This window comes from Rhamphochromis sp. 'chilingali', assembly GCF_963969265.1.
Source record: "Rhamphochromis sp. 'chilingali' genome assembly, chromosome: 3".
Taxonomy (NCBI): domain Eukaryota; kingdom Metazoa; phylum Chordata; class Actinopteri; order Cichliformes; family Cichlidae; genus Rhamphochromis; species Rhamphochromis sp. 'chilingali'.
The window spans coordinates 46,446,995-46,467,164 of NC_137931.1; the positions used below are offsets into that span (position 1 = coordinate 46,446,995).

General features: G+C 45.8%; 2 protein-coding genes across 2 annotated transcripts; one reads left to right on the forward strand and one right to left on the reverse strand.

Moving 5' to 3' along the window:
- Window positions 1–1,131: 1,131 nt before the first annotated feature.
- On the forward strand, window positions 1,132–8,479 carry tab3 (TGF-beta activated kinase 1 (MAP3K7) binding protein 3). The gene is made up of 7 exons (XM_080877432.1): window positions 1,132–1,424; window positions 2,093–2,264; window positions 2,420–3,683; window positions 4,166–4,326; window positions 4,836–4,929; window positions 6,224–6,307; window positions 7,631–8,479. The coding sequence occupies exons 2-7, from the start codon at window positions 2,163–2,165 to the stop codon at window positions 7,768–7,770; spliced, it is 1,845 nt and encodes a 614-aa protein (XP_080733558.1). The 5' UTR covers window positions 1,132–1,424; window positions 2,093–2,162; the 3' UTR covers window positions 7,771–8,479.
- A 53-nt stretch (window positions 8,480–8,532) lies between these two features.
- On the reverse strand, window positions 8,533–15,188 carry tmem47 (transmembrane protein 47). Its single transcript, XM_080879017.1, has 3 exons — window positions 14,748–15,188; window positions 10,718–10,858; window positions 8,533–10,623 (listed from the first exon to the last, which is right to left on the reverse strand). Exons 1-3 carry the CDS (start codon window positions 14,971–14,973, stop codon window positions 10,445–10,447), a joined length of 546 nt encoding a protein of 181 aa, XP_080735143.1. The 5' UTR covers window positions 14,974–15,188; the 3' UTR covers window positions 8,533–10,444.
- Between the last annotated feature and the right edge of the window lie 4,982 nt (window positions 15,189–20,170).

A 20,170-nucleotide genomic window follows, 5' to 3' on the forward strand; every position in this document is an offset into this window, starting at 1 on the left:
ATTTTTGTAGAAAAAAGTACAATTTTCTTATACCCCACCTACCTTTATTTCACTAAAATGTGACATCTGACATGTTTTCAGCTTCCAGAGTTAAAGTATCTTCTTCTTTTGGGTTCCAACACATCAACCCTCTGCCTGCTCTGCTTCAGTACATCCATGAATCTTCTCTATGGTCTTTCTCTTTTCCTGCTGCCTGGCAGCTCCATATTCAAGATCCTTTCTCCAACGTATCCATTGTCCCTCCTCTGCACATGTCCAGACCATCTCAGCTTTTCCTTTCTCATTTTGTCTCCAAGCTGGTCATCCTGAGCTTCCACTCTGATGTACTCATTTCTAATCTTGTCCGTTCTGGTCCCTCAGGCCAAAAATCTTTAACTCTGCCACCTCCAGCTCCTTCTTCTGTCTTGTTGTCAGTGCTGCCATCTCTGAACTATACATCATAGAAGGTCTCACTAAACCTTCTGGGCATGAGCTGATGGCTGGATATTCTAATAGAGAGCAGAAGTCACGATTCCATCAATTACAGTGTGCAGTCGTCCAGGTCCTGAAGCAGCAAAGCAGCTCAGACCATCATACTAACAGACTAGCTACGATGGTCTGTTTATGAAAAACCTTCCAAAAAGCTCAGTTTTTGTCTCGTCAGTCCGCAGATTATTTTTCCAAGAGTCTTGGGGATCATCAAGATGTTTTTTTTTTGGAAAATGTGAGACGAGCCTTTGTCTTCTTTTTGGTTAATAGTGGCTCTTTCCGTTTTTGCCCACTCTGTCTTCCTTATTGTTGAATCATCAACACTAACAATAACTTAACAGGTGAGGCCTGCAGTTCTTAGACATTGTTTTAGCCCTGTGTGGAAAGCTTTTTGACACAGGGCCAGGTAGGTTTGGATGGCTTTTTTTCCCGTAATAATTTAAACTGTCTATTGTTATTTGCCTGAGTGTGACAAATATGTAAAAAATAAAAATAAAAAGATAGAATCTATTTATATATCTGTATGAAAATGTATGTGTGTGTGTGTGTGTGTGTGTGTGTGTGTGTGTGTGTGTGTGTGTGTGTGTCGGGGGGGACTGGCTCAGTATTTACAGGAAATACATTGTTATTCACAAGCATTTGTGCCCCTGTGCCGAGACAAAATACTGAAAGCAGTTTAGCGCGCGCGCTCCACACATGCGCACTATTGACAGCGCCCATCACGTCGAATAAACAACTTCCTGGTCCGGGAAAATCTGACATTATCGCGATAGACGGGCTGATCTGTTAGTACTTCTGCACTTCAGCGGCACGGGCCTGACGCTGGAATGCAAAAGCATAAGTTATTTAGCCCAAACAAAGAACCGGGAAACGTCGGCGCACCTTTTCAGAAGTATCACAGCTATCCCTCGGGACTCCGCTACAGCCCGAGACATGAAGGGGACTCTTAACGTGTGGTAAGAGCCATGGAGCCGTTTTAGTGGCTAACGTTGGCTGGCTTTAGCATAGTTAGCTAGCTAATCCATCAACACCCGGGCTTGTGACAGCAGCTGACCAGCCAGCCGGACCGAGCTAGGGTTAGCATTAGCATATTTAGCTGACAGGCTGTTGAATTAAGTTAGCCTGGTTTAAACGCATTGTTGGTTTAGGGGTTTATGACGCTGCGTTAGTGACAGGTGACATCGGAGCGTCTTCCAGGAGTGGCATGATTGTCTTTTAGGGTGCACAGGTGCGGTTGTTTATGTGAGTGATGTACGGAGGCTAATTGATGCTGATAACTAGCCTGCTAGCTAGCATTGGTATGTCGTCGTTGCTTGGTGCAACAGTATGGCAAACAAACAACAGACTGACAGCCACCTCCTTACTTAGCACGCGTGTGCTAATGGGAATAAATGGCACAATAATCCATGTTTTCGTTTAGTCTGTGTCTTCCATTCACGGATTAACTGTATTCGGTTAAATAAGCAACATGACATGCCGCACAGTGACTGTTTAATTGATACGTGCGTTAAGATTACTGCTGACACATAGGGTGTGTGACTGTCATTTGGCAGGCCGACAGTCCTGATGGGATCATTGCAGGAATTTCCACGTTCAATTATTTGTTTGCTTTGTTTGTCATCAGGGGATGAGACGAGATCGGTTATTTCGACATTTGCAGCTCTGGGCTCGTTGACTCTCTGTTTTGGCTCAGGATGGCGCAGGGAGGCTCTCAGCTCGACTACCACATCCTGCAGGACCTCAAGCAGCGTTTCCCAGAGATCCCAGAGGGGGTAGTGTCACAGTGCCTTCTGCAGGTACATATTGAAAGCTGCTATTTGGATTGAGACTTGTTATAATATATGTATTAGTGCATCATGTGTTTGCACTAATTCTTGCATCGTAAAAACATTGCAGAAGATATTTATGATCAGAACATGATACCTATTAATCACACTCCTTTCTGCCTCAGAACAACAATAACCTGGATCTCTGCTGCCATCTGCTGGCTCAGGAGAGTAACAGATACCTGTATGGTGATTTCCATCCCAGTCCAGAGGAGGGGCGGCTGAACCGAAATCACATGCTACACATTAGCTTGGGCTACCCAGGTTCAGATGCAAGCAAATCAAATGGAGGAGCAGGAGGAGTAGGGCGCTCCCTAGTGCACAGCACCAGTGACAGTCACATCGATCCGCAGCGACCCAACTACCCCGAACCGCTGTCAGCCCCTGCCGCCATGGCTCCTTCCCCTGGATACAATCCTTTTTTCATGAATGATCAGAGCCGCTCGGCCAGTACTCCCACCCCTCCACCCACAATGCCAGGCATGTCTCCCACATACTCTTCTGTTTCACATTACACCATGAACCCTATAACAGTCACTCTTTCGCAAAGCATACCCAACGTCCCACAAGCTCTGCAGATCCCTCCTGGACACTACGCAAACAACACCAACCCAAGCCTGTACATTCGACCCTCGCCATCTCAAAGCCCGCAGCCAGCACCCTGGTCCTCCTCAGGTGCACCTGTCTATCAACATCAGCAGTCCCCTTACAGCACTCCCACATACGGCTCACCTTACAGCTCCCCACAGCATCAGGTCCAGGCGCAGCCCCAACCGCAACCCCAGCTGCAACCCCAGCTGCAACCCCAGCACCAGCACCAGCAGTATGTCTTCCTCCCTATTAGCTCCCCAACTCTTCCCAGCATGCCCTACCATCACCAGCAGCCGCCCCAGCAACAGCCTCCTGTTTACAGGCCGTACCAAACAAAGAACCTCCTTAAGAACCAGATAGAGATTACTCTGGAGGGTCCGCGGCCTCGCAGCAATTCACCTGTGCACACTCCTCACCCCCAGGGACAACTTTACATGTCTACCAGTTCTTCGCCCAGCTCCCCTTCGAGGGGCATTGCAATGAGTGCAGGTCCGCAGTCGTACCACCCTGGGGTGTACATGCAGGGAAGACCTCGGCCCGCCTCGTCCCCTCAACCGGGGCAGTCAGCCTATACGTTCAAAATCAAAGTGTCCCCAGGAGGCCAGGCTCAGAGGCCCCCGAGCTCACCACCCGTCACTGAAGCCGAGCCTATTCTCAACATAGTAGACCAAGGGGCGCACAACGCCGCCCCTGCACCCATCCTGCCCATCTCCGCTCTACCGGGGACTATCACCAGTCAGTTTCAGCCAATGCCCAGACGTTCCAGCTCGGGCTCTGATGACTATGCCTACACGCAAGGTAAGGGCTTCTTGTTTTGGTTTGTCCATCAAAATCGTATATTTCAATATTCATATCATTTTATATATGTTATGCTTTGCAATACTTAAGATCTCGCCTGTCATGGGTTTATTAAGCAGCGTGACAACTTCTGCTGCTCATTGTTTGGACAGTGTGGTTGCAGCTGCACCTTCAGCCTTGTGATATTTTTTTACTGCTTTGTGCTTGATTGTCATCTTTAAGTATGTTTGGTTGTCTGCGTGTTGTGATGAGAAAAGGTGATTGTCAGCCTTTTTCTTTTCTTTTTTTAATTTAAGGCTGCATGTTGGTCTTTTGCACGTGTTAAGTACACATGACACTGCTTTCATGTGATTGTAGTCTTCCCCACGCCCTCTACCTGCACCACTTTCAGGCTTATAGCAGATTGGAGTCGCAGCAGAGCATTGCAGCTTTTCTTTTCTTTTTAAAAAAAGCCTTTTTGTGTTTGGTGCGTTTCCCTTCAGCTCTCCTGCTCCACCAGCGGGCGAGGATGGAGCGTCTGATGAAGGAGCTGCGGCTGGAGCAGCAGAAACTCGAGCAGCTGAAGGGTGACGTCAACAACATGGAATACGATGCCCTTCAAAGACGCTTCCGACGAGTCAACTCCACCAGTCTTATCCCCCGAGTAAGGCCTGAACGTGTGCTTGTCTTACATGTCAGTCTTTGTGTGCTGCTTCACTGACCAAAGCTATAAAGGCAAGCTGTGAAATGATCACTGATTTTATTGATTATTATTTTATTCACTGGGAACTGCTTGATTATTCTCCCAAGACCTTCGTGGCTGCTGCTTACCTTGCAGAGTTTTCACTTGACTTCATTTTCGTTGATGTGCTGAAGGACTTGTCTGTGCATGTTTGTCCTGTTTGTGCAGTATTATCTAATCTCACCCGCTGCACACGCCTCACCGGTCCAACACCTGCAGTGAATGGCTTTTTGTGGTGTTAAGGTATATTGCCACCACTTTGTGGTGATATGTTGCCTGTAAAAACACCATATTTAAGGAGTATTAGAAAATCACTGAGACGGTCAAGCTGGTGTTAAGACTGGTTTGATTTCACTGCTAATACATATGAAAGTGGAGTGCGAGTGTGGGAGTGGGCTAATCAGACCGGCTCGTGTGCTTACTGTCTGCAGCCTGAGGAGATGACCCGACTACGCAGTCAGAACCGACAGCTTCAAATTGATATTGACTGTACACTGAAGGAAACAGATCTACTGCAGTCTAGAGGTATGTACGCATCACTCGCACACAAATGCATTCCCACACAAAGCTTTGAAGTGTCTCTGATTTATTTGAAAGCACTGATCTTGAAAGAGCCGAGGCCTGAAGCAGACGGTGTCGGGTCCAGAATGATGGACGAGTATCCGCTGCAGCGCATGCAGATGCAGGCTTGTGAAATGACTGGCCGGTGCGTTGCAGGCCTCGGGCTGATCTGTGCTCGACCTCCACTCTGGGCCCTGCGTAGTATTTCGCTGGCACATGATTCTTGTTGATTCTGCAGTTGAAACACTTGGCCTACAACACAGCGTGTGGACATTAGTTCCAATCCTTTATCTGTTTAGCAGGAGTGATGATGATGATGGAAGCAGCACACTCTCAGGGACCGTTTCCTTCAGGATTCATTTGGCTGTGTTCGTCTGACCCTCTGCTTTGCAAGATGTGCTGCAGAGAGCAGCCCCACAACTCGATGCTGCCACAACACACTCCATGGCACATTGTGTGTCTGTGGATGTGACATAAATGTTGGCCTGTGCGATCAGACGTTTCGTTCAACAGGATGGCAGCAAATCACAGTGCTCGTGTTCACCTGTGCCAGCACCGTTAGGAGTCTGATACCTAATTTTCTAACAAAGACAAGATTATCAGTGCCGTTAATTCAAGATAAGCTCGTGTGCCTGTGAGATGTGGCCTCATGTTATTCATGTCACATCGTGAGATTCTTGTTGTCCTGAAATGGTAGCTGTTAAAGGTAAAATTAATTTGACAACACGCAAACATTTTACATAAAACTTGTTTACAACTTTCTTCTACAAACTCGAGGACTTTGCTTACAGAGAAAATCCAACAGTTATTTAAGTAAACGTCTCACCAGCCTGATAAAAGCAATCACAACATGTGTGAATGTGTCATTAATCTGTAATCTATTATTTCAGTTCAAACAATCGTTGTGAAGCCTGCTTGTTTGTTGTTTAACGATTCTGTGTGTGTCTGTTTTTCTTTGCTTCAATTTAATATAAAAATCTTTGAGAAAAAATATTTTCCTATAGATGATAAAACACTTAATTATTTGTCATCAAACAGTTAAAGCAACAATTACTTGATGCTCCCAAAGTAGGATAAGACGTTTCAAGTAGGCCTGCACGATGCTCGTCTTCTTCCAGGTGTTTGATTGGCCGACAAGTTGTTGAGTAAACTGAGTCTTTGTGACAGCTGCCTCTGTCTGTCGTTGCCTGTTGGGACAGTTCTGGCTGAAACAGGCTCTCTTTAAAACAAACTAAAGCTTTCTGTCTGATCTCTGCAGGGAAGTTTGACCCCAAAGCAATGAACAACTTTTATGACAATATTCAGCCTGGTCCTGTGGTGCCACCCACATCTGGAAAGAAAGGTAAGCACTTCTGCAGAAGTCAGAGACATTTTAATATTTTACCAAGGTGCAGATTTGAGGCTTCATTCAGATCTTTGTCTCACTTTGGTCTTAATTCTTACTGTTTGGTCTGTTCATGCTGACAGCTGTGAAATTAAATGACACAGAGCTTTTTATAAAGTGCTGCAGATGCATAAAAATGTGTCCGTTTAAACATGTGGTTGCTCGGCAGCATCGTGATGCGATAGGTGTGTAATTCAACTATAAACGAGTTTTTGTTGCCTTAAGATTAAAACAAAAGTCTTTTATAAAAAAGGATTTTAGGAAGATAAACGTTAAAATCAGGTCAGTTTAGGTTACTTAGTTGCTAGGCAACGTGTCGACATTATATCAGACTCAACTGAACTTTAGTGGATAAAAATCTGATTTCACTGTTGTGAAATTAAAATGCTGTGTAGCTTTTCTAAGGTGCTGTGGTGGCCCCACAGCTTACACGATCGCCTCACTGAAACCCTTTCGAGCATCTGGAGTTAAAGTTGGCCAAAACAAACATGCGGCACTTCCCACACTACCCACCCAAAAGTAGAACTGGCTGTAGTGCAGGACATCCACTAATTGGAAAGTTGGTGGTTTCTTAGCTTCTCCAGTTTGATAGCAGATACTGATCCCAGAGCTGCTTCACTCACATTCGATAAAATGATAGTTTAGCGTAGACAAAAGGAGTAGAGTAGGAAGGTGCTGTATGAGAAGCAGTTCATCTAGCATCATAATATCTGATGTAGAGAAAAACCTTCAGGGCCAGACGATGCACCTGTTGCTCAGCTGCTGAGTGTAGCAGGACCTCGGACAGAGATGTAAGATTCGCTCTGCGGTTTAGTAAATGCATGTTTCTGTCAGGTTTCACCCTTGGGCGATCGTGGCTCAAGAGTTGGGAGGTCGCCTTGTAATCGGACAGTTGCCGGTTCGAGCCCCGGCTTGGACAGTCTCGGTCGTTGTGTCCTTGGGCGAGACACTTCACCCGTTGCCTGCTGGTGGTGATCAGAGGGCCCGGTGGCGCCAGTGTCCGGCAGCCTCGCCTCTGTCAGTGCGCCCCAGGGTGGCTGTGGCTACGATGTAGCTGCCATCACCAGTGTGTGAATGTGTGTGTGAATGGGTGGATGACTGGATATGTAAAGCACTTTGGGGTCCTTAGGGACTAGTAAAGCGCTATATAAATACAGGCCATTTACCATTTTTACCATTTGAATGATTACCTGCATTCGTTTTAATGCAGCTCTGAGTTGCAGCCTTTCATTACTGATGCGCATGTTTTACCACGTGAATGAGCTTCTTTCTTTTTGTCAGAAGGGACACAGGCCTCGAAGCGGGTGCCCCAGACGGACGAGGACTTTGAAGGCGCCCAGTGGAACTGTGAAAGCTGCACCTTCCTCAACCACCCTGCACTAAACCGCTGTGAACAGTGCGAGATGCCACGCTACACCTGAGCTTACGCACTGTGCTGTATCTCCACTCCTGCCTCATCCCTTGCAAATCCCTGGATACTATAAGCCCCGCCCCTCTACAGTCTGCAGAATCTGTGTAGAGGTCTCATCCCATCAATCAGTATACGTCCCCTCCTACCTGCTGAGGAAGAGCCACTTATCCCTCTCGTCCTGCTCTGGTCCCCTACTCCTGTGCACTTTGACCTTTGTTTTCTTTGATGGATAATGACCACGGAGGGCTGGAGCTTCCGGCGGCAGACATGTAAGAGCATACTGCGGCTCAGACGGCGGGCGCAGCAGGCTTCAGAGATGTCAGAGCGCTTTAAGGATTGAGGAGGAGGAGCTGTGGTTTACCTGGCGACCATTCCATGCAGAACTAATGACTGCCCTGTTTACACTGTGCCCATTCCCGAAGTACAAATGGAGACACTTGTTTTATCCAGGACCTCCAGCTCCCCCATTCTGACAGTGGAACAATGAAAGCAATGAGTATATAAGTTGTGACTAATGCGAAATGTAGACTTTACACTGTATCTGGCTCTGTATGAGAGCTCACTGAAAGAACACTAAAGACACTTGCATACGAGTATGTTCCTGGTACTTTTATGCATATTATTACCACCCTGTATTATGTGTTCAACAGATGTTGATTTCCTGTGCAAATGCCTCAACTTGCTGTACTTAATAAAAGAGCTGATTCTATGTGACTTGATCCTGCGCAGGTGCAGAGTTTCTCTCCTTCCCAAATGAAACACGCACGATTGATTTATTTTCTACTACATGTTTATTGTGTTTATCAGACCAGTGGGAATTGTAAATGCATGCACACATTCATTTACTTTGATGTTGCAGGAGGGAGTTCATGAACGCTATAAAGGAGCTTTAAGAAGACGCCCGTTACCACAGCACGCCGCCGTAGGTCGTCTACCTCGCGGTCCTCGTTTCACTCGTACACAGCACGTCTCACTCTGGCGTGCACCTTCGCTCAGACGCTAAAACCGAGTCTGTTGCCTTTTTCAGCTACAGTCTAGGGAAGCAGATGTATTTTTAATGGTGCCTGTTGAGAGCGTTTCATTTCCTACTGAGAGGGAAGATAAGGAGGCATCACACGGGTAGGTCTGTGAGCACATGCTGGGTGGTATGATCATGCACACTCGCTCAGCAGACGTGGTCATTTGCCCTCTACCTTCCTACTGCTGTGCTTGTAACTAACAAGCTTTATTATTTTATTTATGATGCAGTTTCCTGAAAAAGAAGGTATGACTGGGGGTATTTGAAAGGTTCTCACAGCAGGTTTACTAAAGCCAAGACTTCAGGTGATCTCACGATCGGCCGCTACTTTTAGATCGCCCTCTGACACTGATGCTGGATCTTCCATAGTGTAAAAGCTATGATCCGGGGCCGGGCAGCAGCCTAAGCAAGGATGCCCAGACCTCCACAGCCCAGCCACCTCCTCCAGTTTATCCTGGGAAATGCTGAGGAACCTCTTCAGCTCGACTCCTGTAGCTGGACATCTTAAACCAGCGGCTGTCCTCCCTACGGAGGGCTCAGGTTCAAACAATTCAATTCAATTTTATTTATATAGCGCCAAATCCCAACATAAGTCGCCTCAAGGCGCTTCATAGATACAGAGAAAAACCCAACAATCATATGACCCCCTATGAGCAGCACTTTGGCAACAGTGGGAAGGAAAAACTCCCTTTTAACAGGAAGAAAACAGAAGCTAATGTTTGCAGTCTGTGGTCATGGATACTTGGAATTCCAGGGAGCGATCTAAAAATAACAGCTGTGCTGGAAGCTTTGTGGGCGTGTCGCGGGTAAAAGGTAACTTTGAACGTTAGATGACCAAATTAAATTCAGGCAATGCTTTGGATTTTTTTTATAGTTTTGTTCTCAGAACTTCTTGATCGCATCTTGTAAATCAGGTTTTGTGTAGAAGACACTCGTGAGTCATTAACTAGGATTGTGTTACTTCCACCCGTTTGGAAGGTGTTAGCTGTCTTAGGTAGCTTCTGTTTGTTTATTGACCCAGTTATAATAGACACAAGCAGGACAGGACAAATGCAGTGAGTCCAGGGAGCTCCGTGACATGCTTTCTCCGATATATTAAAGTCTGCTGGCAGCAGAAGAAAGCTTGGCCAGCCTCCAGTTATTGTTGCGTCTCTGGGGAAATGTGGCATGTTGCATTCTTTAGGTGTGCCTCCTCAGTTTGTCATCCTCAGGATATCACTTCAAAAGAATGTCTTCCTCTCTACATCTCCTTCTCTTCTCTGATTGGCTAATTAGTCCATCAATTCCTCCGGGTATGGGGCCAGCGAATCCATCTGTTCACAACACACCTTGTGTCCAGAACTAAGACCTACTGGAGTTACACTTAAAGGGGACGCAGGATTATCTGACCGGTGGCATTCGCTCCCAAATGAAAGTGCCTCGCTTCTTTATATGACTGGATTCGCTGCCAACCCTCCTAAGAGACCTCAGGGCTTCAGTCCAATGAGCAAGGACAGCATTTCAGACAAGTTCACAGTATCAAATACAAGAGCTCCTTTCCAGTCCTGAAATTTTTAATGAGCATTTTTTTTCCTATTTCTGGTCTGGTTGTGCGATGTGTAACAGAGGTGCTATTACTAATGTGGACACTAGCTGGGTGAGGTCCCAGGTTTCTCCTCTTGTCTTTTCAGTAGTAGTCTTCATAGTTTTTGGGGTTGAGGCAGTAGAGGAGGGCGCCTCCGAAAGAGAAGATGGTGGATCCCCATGCCAGGCCGTAGCCCCAGTTAAATTCATGGTAGATCCTCAGACTGACCGTCTCTATGAACTTGATGGGGAAGAGAACCAAGCTGCACACTTGGAGCACAACTGCAAGAAAAACAGACAGTTCAGACGCAAGATGCATCATTAAAGTTGGGGTCTTCCTGTGCACATTCGATGAAAATGTATTTTCTTTACATACCTGCAGAGAAAAGCATGACGGCCACAGGCTTGTAGCAGCGACTCCTGGAGCCAAAGCACAGGGAGAACAGCGCCACGAGGAAGGCGAGCAGCGTGAGGGCTGCTCCCCCCAACAGCAGAGCCAGGGTGGCGATCTGCCAGTCTGAGACGAGCACAAACACAGGGGCAGAGAGGAGGGAGAGGGGGAGGGAGGAAAACCGTGAAATCACACTGAAACAGAGAGTGACACAGGTAGCTAAAAAAAGGTTACTCTGGAGAGCCGTGTCGGCGCTGCTGACAGGAGGGGGGAAGCGGAGAGACAAGATGAGGACGGATAAAGGGAAGAAGACAGAGGCAGCAGAATAGGTCACAGGCTGCAGTGGTTAGCCACAGTAACAGTGCAATACTCAGTCCCTCAAAAGTAAATAACACTGGTGGTGAATTGCCACAGTGTAAACACAAACTATTTGTGGTTCGGAGGCTGAGCGATGGCGGCGATGGCTCGGAACATTTCTGAGCCACCGGGGACCCGTTGGCGGGGTGCAGATGAGGAATGCAAACCCTCAAACTGAGCACAGCCCTTTTTCTGGCACGAACACGCGCCTGGTTACACGTGCACATTTCCAACAGTCCAGTAATGGATCCCAATGGAGCAGAAAGGTGACTCTGACAATGAGTATATCCCTGTCGGCTGATGACTGCTCAGCAGCATCCTCAGCATCCCATCCACACTTGAGTGGAAATAGCTGTCTGCCCCAAACAGACGCAGCTGTGAAAGGCAGAAAAATACGATCGTAGGCTTCTTCTTCTTTTTTAGATGCCTTGCCTTTTTCTTGAGAAAACAGTTTTTCTTAGTCTAAATTAGCCACGGGACACCAACTGACTGTTGAGAGACAATATACGTTATTGTTTAGAGATTAGGGGTCTCTTTCATTGCTTTACTGTTTACTTGCGGAAACAGGAGGTCTGCATGTAAACAGGAGGAGGATATTATGATGAAGCATTTGATTACACAGGAGGAAATCATTTAAAGTACGGTGGGTGGAAAAAGGTAAACATCAAAGCATAAAGGGGATTGGGCTCTGTATACGCGGCTCAGTATTACAGAGTGTGGAAAAGTTTACAGTGACTGACTAAAGTTTATTTAGTCTGTTTTTAGTACGTGTACGAGGTATTGTTTATTACGGAGTCTGGGAAATAAAAAAAGATTAAGCATGGCTGAGAATACTTCCTCTCTGCTGAGGCAGAAAATCATTAAAACAGCAGAAGAAAGTGACGGAACATAAGCTGCTTAAAATACAGTTCCCACTCTTGTTGGAGGGAAATTTTATTGGAGGGGCCAAGCCGCTCAAATATAAACAAACATCAACCACTTCTGACCAAATATGGCTCAGGATTTAGAGTTTAAAAAATGGGTCCTGTCACCACAGGATGCTGGAGCGAGCCCACAAAAAGCAGAGCACCACTTTTCCTTCAGCCTCCCTGCTTTCACAACCACAGCGACCCCCTCGCTGCTGCTGCCTCTCAGCAAAGAGGGAGGGTTACACTGACTTGACCCGCAGCTGTCACAGACCCATCACTGTTGAGATACTGTATCTTTCCTGGGTCATTTTGGTGCCCGCAGCCCAGCCGGCGCGCAACTTTATCATGAAAACAGCAGGATGCAGAAAGTCATCTCATCTCAGAATTGGAACGGATCCTGTTCGCTGTGCGAGAGACACAGCCAGAGTTAGGGTGCTTAAAGGCTTTGACGAGCAGGAAGTGCCAAACTATTAATCTGAGCCCCGCACGATAACAGATGGAAAAGGAGATACAGTACACAAGATCCAATCTGAGCATTAATTATGGTCCTCTGTACGGATGTCAGGAACTGCTGAAGTGTTAAGCAAATAAATCCTTCAAGGCCCCCGATTCAGTTGCTTTGTCTCAGACAACTGTGGAAGATCTGTGTCACAGAAGTGCCTCGAGTGTCTCTCTCTCTCGCACTGTCACACAATCTCAGCCTCACTCTCTCAAGGCAGCAGGATGAAAGCCTGTTTGAAGAAGCACCATCTTCAATCGGAGGCTCCAGGTTCGTGTCCTCTGTGTCGCTGAGCTGAGGCTCTGTCCCACAGAGCCGGTATGTGGCCTGCACAGTTCTGTGACCTCCCGTAAAGAGGAAGCAGGCCCCCAGAATGGGATAGCTAACATATTACATTATTAATACGCTTTGCCATCACTGCATCTCACTGAGCTGGACGTGCTCACACTCTGGCTCCACATTGATATCCTGATCTCGCACCACCCTGGCATGAACACACTGCTGCTGCTGCATTCCTGGCTCTATGTGGAGTCTGTAGCATTTATACTTGACCACCGGCAGCTCCTGACTACATGTGTGTGCGTGTCTGTCTGAGAGAGAAACACGCAGACAGGATAACCTATATGCATCTGCACAAACACTAGAGCACGTAATGAGGCCATACTTGATGTCTACCTTACAGCACATTATTACGGTTTAAAGAGAACTTTGTGCAGAACAAGTTCAAAACATCTGAGCTGCTGTTTCAGACTAACAGGATCTATTTAATGCCCGAAGCATGACACCAAGGAAATATCGCGGGTTGATGAGGGGAGGGGGTGGTTAGAAACTGATTACTGGGATTCAAATCAATAAGCCCTAGCCAAGCACGAGCCTGAGGAAATGGGAAGTTCACTGTGTGCATTTACTGTGGTATGCTGCTGCTGCTGGGAGCTGACACGGAGACTACGTGTCTTTATATGGCACCAAAGTGCACTTTGTCTGCGCTGACAGAGGAGGAATGGGGCCAGAGTGGCCCGCAGTTACTCATCTCAGACAGAAAGAAAACATTTTGTCAGTCTAACAAAAATGCAATTCACCAGTCAGCACGCAGGAGCCGCTCAGAGACAGCAGAAACACAGACAGGAAATGTTAGACAGTCTGCTCAGGGATACAGCAGGATAAACCCGTGTAAGCTTTAGGCACATTTACAAGAAAATTAAAATGACAAACCTTCTCTGTGCGATCAGTTTCGACATTTTTTTGCTTTTATTGTGTTGCAAGATGGATCGTCATCTACAAACTGTGGCTTGAAAGCCTGCCAGTGCGTTAGAAATGTCATAAAGGGCTGTTGCACTGCTTTACATATGCAGTAGATATTTTGCACAGCGCTACAAACACTCAACTAGCGATAGGATCAATTTTCTGAGAGTTCAGCCAGCTTCTCTCTTCCTTTCTCTCGGTGGATTAGTAGCTATGATGGAAATATGAAATGCTTCTAGAAAAAAAAGCTAAGTGAGGGGACTCCATAAATAATTTTTTTTCCCTAATAGAGAAAATTTCTGGAGTGTTTCAGCTTGTTTCCCTGGTTACTAATCTGCAGGCATCTGGATCTCGGGGGAGTTCTCTGCTCTGAGCTGCCCCTGCTCCTTGGCCGGTGAAGAAACCCACACAAAGGCTCATTTTGATCGCAACAAAAGGCCAAATGAAACCCCAGCTGGACCGCTCCTGGCGAGGCAACATTCCCACATCATTCTGTGGCGCACTGAGCAAACGCTTTAAGCAAAAAAGAGTCAAACGGCCTAGAAAGAAACCAACGCGTCTTATTCATCAGACTTGTGAGACTTCACTTTTTCCTGTACTCGATTATTTCCCAATTGGACAGCAGTGCGCAACACACCGTTCTAGATCCTATTTCATGCAGAAAATGTCGGCACTTTAAATTAAACAGGCAATAGCTAATTATAAAGTAATTAACATCTAGCACTCTCTGGGGTGATGTTTTATAATTCTCACCCACAGAACAGATTGGTTCAGCAGCGCACTCTCCGCGGGGACCCTTTGTTATCCCTGAGAGCTGTGCATCGCACTTCATTTGAATATGAATGTAGGTGTCTGTCTGCGCCCACAACCCTGCGATTTCGAAGGTGAAGCATCCCTTAAAACTACAACACCCAACTGGTTTAAAACTTTCAGCCAACATGGTGGCACGTCACGCCAGCAGCCGCCAGTGTTAAGCGTGTCTGTGCGGGCACATGAGCGTCTTTCTCACCCGTGGCCAGCGTGCTGTTGCAGGACCAATCCTCGGAGCTGACGGGCTTCCAGCAAGACGCCCACAAGGACAGGGAGTACTGATCATCCGCGGTGACCCACGCCGGGCTCAACATGGCACCGACATCCAGGCAGAGAGCGAGAAAGACGCACACAAGTCCCACCAACTTCAGGGGCGTCAACGCCGTCACCCGCACCTCCTCTGTGCCGCTCACGGATGAAGCCATGTCTAAAGTATCTTACTCATTAAATAACAAATAGTAGCAAAAAACAATGAAACAAATGCGGGAAATCGCCAACCTTGAACCAGTAATAACTTGCGGTTGTTCCCTCTTGAACGCGCACAGTGTGGTGGCGAGCCTCCGCTCACTCTGCGTCCTGAGCCCAGAGGACGCTGCCGCGGTGTGTGCTGTGGATCCGGCGCTCTGCCGACGGAACCGTGCCACGGAGCTCTAAAATAACGGGGCTGCACCTGCTGGGTCCTAGTGCCAGGGTGTGTGTGTGTGTGTGTGTGTGTGTGTGTGTGTGTGTGTGTGTGTGTGTGTGTGTGTGTGTGTGTGTTCTAATGCTCTCACTGATAACCAGACAGATTTATGTTTCCATATTCAGATATTTGGGGGCTCCCAGCTGTTGTGGTCCTGCTCTTGATTTGAGATCAGTTAAATCTGTGTGTACTTATGTTACAGACCTTAATGTCACGGTACTGGGTCGTGTGACCCAGTGTTTGAGTTTTTATGTATCTTTTGTATTAATTTGGTTTCTAGTTTAGCTCATCTAGTTAATTTCTAAGTTGCAGTTTAGTCCTTTGTGTCTTAGTTGTTTCTGGCATCTCCCCCTGTACTGTCTACCTGTCATGTTTCATGTCTGTGTGGTCCTTGTTGTCAAGTTCGTTCATGTCTGTCTCCATATTTCCTGTTTTATTTTGAAAGGCTCTGGTGTTCTTGCTCATTGCATTTAGTGCCCCTGTCCTGTCATTAGGTTCATGTGTGGCAGCTGTTCTTCCTCATGTGTTCCCCTGATCACCCCTGTGGGTATTTAGTCTGTGTACCTTCCCTCTGGTCAAGTTAAGTGTTTTTCAGGATTCTGTGCAGTTCGTGTTTGCCATTTGGTTTATGTTGTTTTTCATGCAGCCGCACGATGAGGTTCCGTGCAGGTCATGTTCATGTCTGTTTCGTCACGCCATTTGGTTCACAGTTTCCATGCATCTGCACAGCATTCTGTTCACAGTGATCATAGTTTTCCCTTTCAGTCGTGTTAGTGTTTTTCCAGTTTAGGTTTCTGGTTAGTTGCCTCTCTGTCCCTGTTATGTTTTGTCTACTCCCCTCTATATCAGCCCAAATAAAGGCTCGCTTTCAGTTTAAGTTCACTCCCGTCTCCTCACCTGTGTTCGCACCTGGGTCCACCACACACACCTCCTTATAGCGCTTTATCACCCCAGTAGAGCGCTTTGTTCTCAGACTGTTGGCTTACTTGTGGTTCCAGGATATTTAAAAGTAGAATGGGAGACTTAAGCTTTAGCCCAGTTTGGATTTGGGCACCAGACACCCTCTTAGGCTTAAAAAAAACATTTTTCATGAAGCATATATTTAGGGCTGCATCAGGTGACCCTGAATTCTCCCTCAGTTATTCTGCAGAAGGCCTAGGCTGCTGGAGGCTTCCCATGATGCTATGAGTGTTTTTTCTCCCCGCCCTGTGTGTTTATACACCCCTCTGTATTTTGTTATTAATCCCTGGCTTTGTTCGACACCTTGTCTTTTGTCCTGTCTCCCTCCCCTCACCAGGGACCCGTCACAGCCCTGAGCCTGCTTGTGCTGGACGTTTCTTCCGGTTAAAAGGGAGTTTTTCCTTCGCACTGTCACCAAAGCGTGTGCTCATAGGGGCTCATCTGATTGGGTGCAGTTTTCTCTCTTTTCTCTTTATCATTGTAGGGTCTTTACCTTACAAATAAAAGCCCCAACTTAAAACCTTTTAATGACGCAGCCTTCCGATGTTGTTTTGTTAAGTTTTTCACTCCCTTAAGTCACTTTTCCAAAAACTGACTGCAGCTTCTACCTGGTGATAGGAATGTTCTTTCTGGCTCAAAAGGCATTGATGTTATTCCCGAGAGGCATGTTTGACATATGTTTGACGGATTATAGGCCAAGAAGTCATTTCTGAAAGTTTACATTCTTGCAACAATGGATGCCCAATGCATCCATAAGGCAGCATGTTAGTGCAAGAATCTGAGCTAATAATTAACTAATTTTTATTCTTTAACTGTGTGTTATTTTACAAATTTAAAGTATTGTGTACAATTTATCATCAGTTTTCACTGGATGCCTAAATACATGTCATAGTGTGAGTGTGACAGTAGGTGTGTTTTATTGTAGGATACAGGAAGTCCAAAAAGCATAGCTGAATATTCCTGAGATGCTGTCTGTGATCTCTATGTTATATGAAATCATTGTTCAAATTGCATTATATAACCATTCAATATAAACTCACTGGACACTTTATTAGGTACACCTTGGTGGTACTGGGTTTGACCCCTTTTTGCCTTCAAATCAGTCTTAATTGTTTGTGGCATAGATTCAACAAGATGCTGGAAATATTCCCCGCAGCTTTTGGTTCATACATGATAGCATCACACAGTTGCAGCCGCGTGACGTGTACAGACCATTCTCTGTAAATGCCAGATATTGCTATGTGGGAAAAATCCCAGCAGACCATCTGGCACCAACAACCATGTCATGCTCAAAGTCACTTAAATCCTCTGTTCTTCCTCATTCTTATGCTCAGTTTGAACTTTAGGAGGTTTTCGTTTCTATGTCTACATGCCTGTATGTTGCTCCCATGGGATTAATTCATTGGATATTTGCATTAACAAGCAGCTGAAGAGGTGTACTTAGGTAAGGCAGAGAGGGTTTGGACATGTGTAGAGAAAGGGTCGTGGATATATTGGACAAAATATGTTGAAGATGAAGCTACCAGGAAAGAGGAAAAGAGGAAGACCTCAGAGAAGGTTTGTGGATGTAGTGAAGGAGGACATGCAGAAGGTTGGTGTGACGGTATAGGATACTAGAGACAGGGTGAGATGGAGGCAGATGATCTGCTACGGTGAACCCCACAGCAAATCTTCTGCAGTCACCAGAAGTGGAAGATGAGGGCTCGGCTTTTGTTCATTCACTTTGGCTTTAAGATCATCCTCCCTTTAGGCCAGCTTTGTTCTGATTGGCTGCCCTTCCCAAACAGAGAAGCTGGTAGGTGGAGCTGCTGTGCTGATAAAACTACTTTAAGGACGTCTCCACACAATGACATCATCAAGAGTGCTTTGAGCAGTGCGAGGTTGTGGATCACAGCGCAGACACCGACTGTATCACTTTAAACACTCTGTGAGACAAACCTTTATTCTGTCTCACACAGACTCAGAGCTACGGTTAGAAGGCTGCTCGTGTTCTTTCTAATTGAACTCAGTGATTTTTGTCCCCAGGGACGAATCTTGGAATTAATTCATATTGATCACAAATGCACCCTGAGAGAGACGTAGACGAGTAAATTAACTTCATAGCTACATTTAATTAGAAATGCACCATCAGCATCTGTGTTGGAGTCCTTGTTAGTTTTAGGTTATAGACCGCAGTTAGCATGAAAGGAAACTGAAAATAAAACACAACGTTTGAAGTTTCATGAACCAGTACATTGATATTATATGCAGGTCTGTACTGTGTGTGTGTGTGTGTGTGTGTGTGTGCGTGTGTGTGTGTGTGTGTGTGTGTGTGTGTGTGTGTGTGTGCATGCGTGTGTGTGTGCGTGTGTGTGTGCGTGTGTGTGTATTTACCCATCCAGCCTCTCCTGATTACAATCTGTTTTCATCAGTAATGATGTTGAAAGACTTTGCCGGCAGGAACATTTGACCTACACTTTGGTAAGACACACACACACACACACACACCACACGACATCATAACTCATCAGTGTTAATATACTGCTCGGAGTTGCATATTTGATTGCACGTCTAAGGCACAAAATATCAATGCTTAGATTGAACTGATGACTGACACAGAACACTGAGCACGAGGGAAACCATGTGGAAACAAAGTGAAATGAACAACTGTATCTTCCTCTGCCACGAGGAATTGGAAAATGTGGTGACGTGAGCAAAAAATGAAATGTCAGGCAAACGCTAGAGATAAATATATTCTTTAATACTAACGTCGCTGCACAGCAAAATCTCCAGTGTTAAATTAACACTGGAGAGTGTCTATATGGGTCCACACCTCTGAGTGTTAAATACAACACTGTTGACAGTGTTATATGTTTAAAAGTAACCTAGTCAGTTTTGAAGATTAACAATGGCTAACACTGAGCAGTGCTGATTTTCTAACACTGGAATATTTCTAACATTTTGAGTTATTTTCCAGAGTTAGAAAATCAGCACTGCTCAGTGTTAGCCATTGTTAATCTTCAAAACTGACTAGGTGTGTGAAAGAGGATGGTTTTCTGGATCTGCATTTTAGAATCATCCTCACTATCTGAGATTTGAAGTGAAATTTGTCTCAGCTTGGCAAATATTAACGTCCCAAAATCTCAAACCAAACAGAAGGTCTCTGTGAAGGTTCTCAGTGATCCAGGTCATCGTAGTCTAAGGAGCTTGGAAAGAAAAGCGTCTGGACTTCTTTAAGTTGCTTGAAGACGTTTCACCTCTCATCCGAGAAGCTTCTTCAGTTCTAACTGGTGGAGAGTCCCAGATTTAAACCCAGTGTTAGTTTCCCCCCAAAGAGGACCATCAGGGGGTCCTTTGTCCCTCTTTGGGGGGAAACTCCCACTGGGTTTGAAATACAGTGTACCCCTTTGGCCTCTACAATTCTCCTGTGGGAGCGGTTGGCGTCATTGCTTTCCTAACACTGTACAACACACATATAACGTATATTTAGCCACCCTGATGTTTCTGATTGTTATTTTAGTTCATTTATTGTCATCATTGTGCCTGTTTTTGTTAGATAAATGTGTAGTATGTGTGTGCCACAAATGTGTTGTAGGCGCCGTTAACGCTGAATATATAATTCTGGCTAGCTTGGAAGTTGTGATGGGCTGAGCTAACCCCCCCTGTTTGTATTTGGCTGCAGGAGCTGGAGCGAGTAAGTTAATGACTTGGACGTCTTTCTTTCCTTTACCTTTCTTTGTCAGGCACGCAAGAACACACGGTTACAATAGCAAGGGTTCGATTTATTCTATTTAAATATTTTCTTTCACTTTTTGTTCTGCTTAGTTTCATTTTAGCGTCTGTGATTTGAAGGCATGTAGGTTTGGTTTTCGTTAGTTTCAGTCTTTTTATTGTCGTGCGGAAAGATCTAAGCAGCTGACTCAGTCTTAGACGTCCAAACTCTCAATAAACATGTCAATCAAAGCCTTATCAGAAACGTGAAAAATGTTAGATATAAGATT

What these genes read in the sequence shown, in the direction of transcription:
- tab3 (XM_080877432.1), top strand. Translation starts at nt 2,163, where the DNA reads ATGGCGCAGGGAGGCTCTCAGCTCGACTACCACATCCTGCAGGACCTC. An exon ending in TGTCACAGTGCCTTCTGCAG is followed by an intron (nt 2,265 to 2,419) that starts GTACATATTGAA and finishes TTTCTGCCTCAG; the next exon opens with AACAACAATAACCTGGATCT. An exon ending in AGATCTACTGCAGTCTAGAG is followed by an intron (nt 4,930 to 6,223) that starts GTATGTACGCAT and finishes TGATCTCTGCAG; the next exon opens with GGAAGTTTGACCCCAAAGCA.
- tmem47 (XM_080879017.1), bottom strand. Translation starts at nt 14,973, where the DNA reads ATGGCTTCATCCGTGAGCGGCACAGAGGAGGTGCGGGTGACGGCGTTG. An exon ending in CAACAGCACGCTGGCCACGG is followed by an intron (nt 10,859 to 14,747) that starts GTGAGAAAGACG and finishes TGCTCGTCTCAG; the next exon opens with ACTGGCAGATCGCCACCCTG. An exon ending in CGTCATGCTTTTCTCTGCAG is followed by an intron (nt 10,624 to 10,717) that starts GTATGTAAAGAA and finishes TTTTTCTTGCAG; the next exon opens with TTGTGCTCCAAGTGTGCAGC.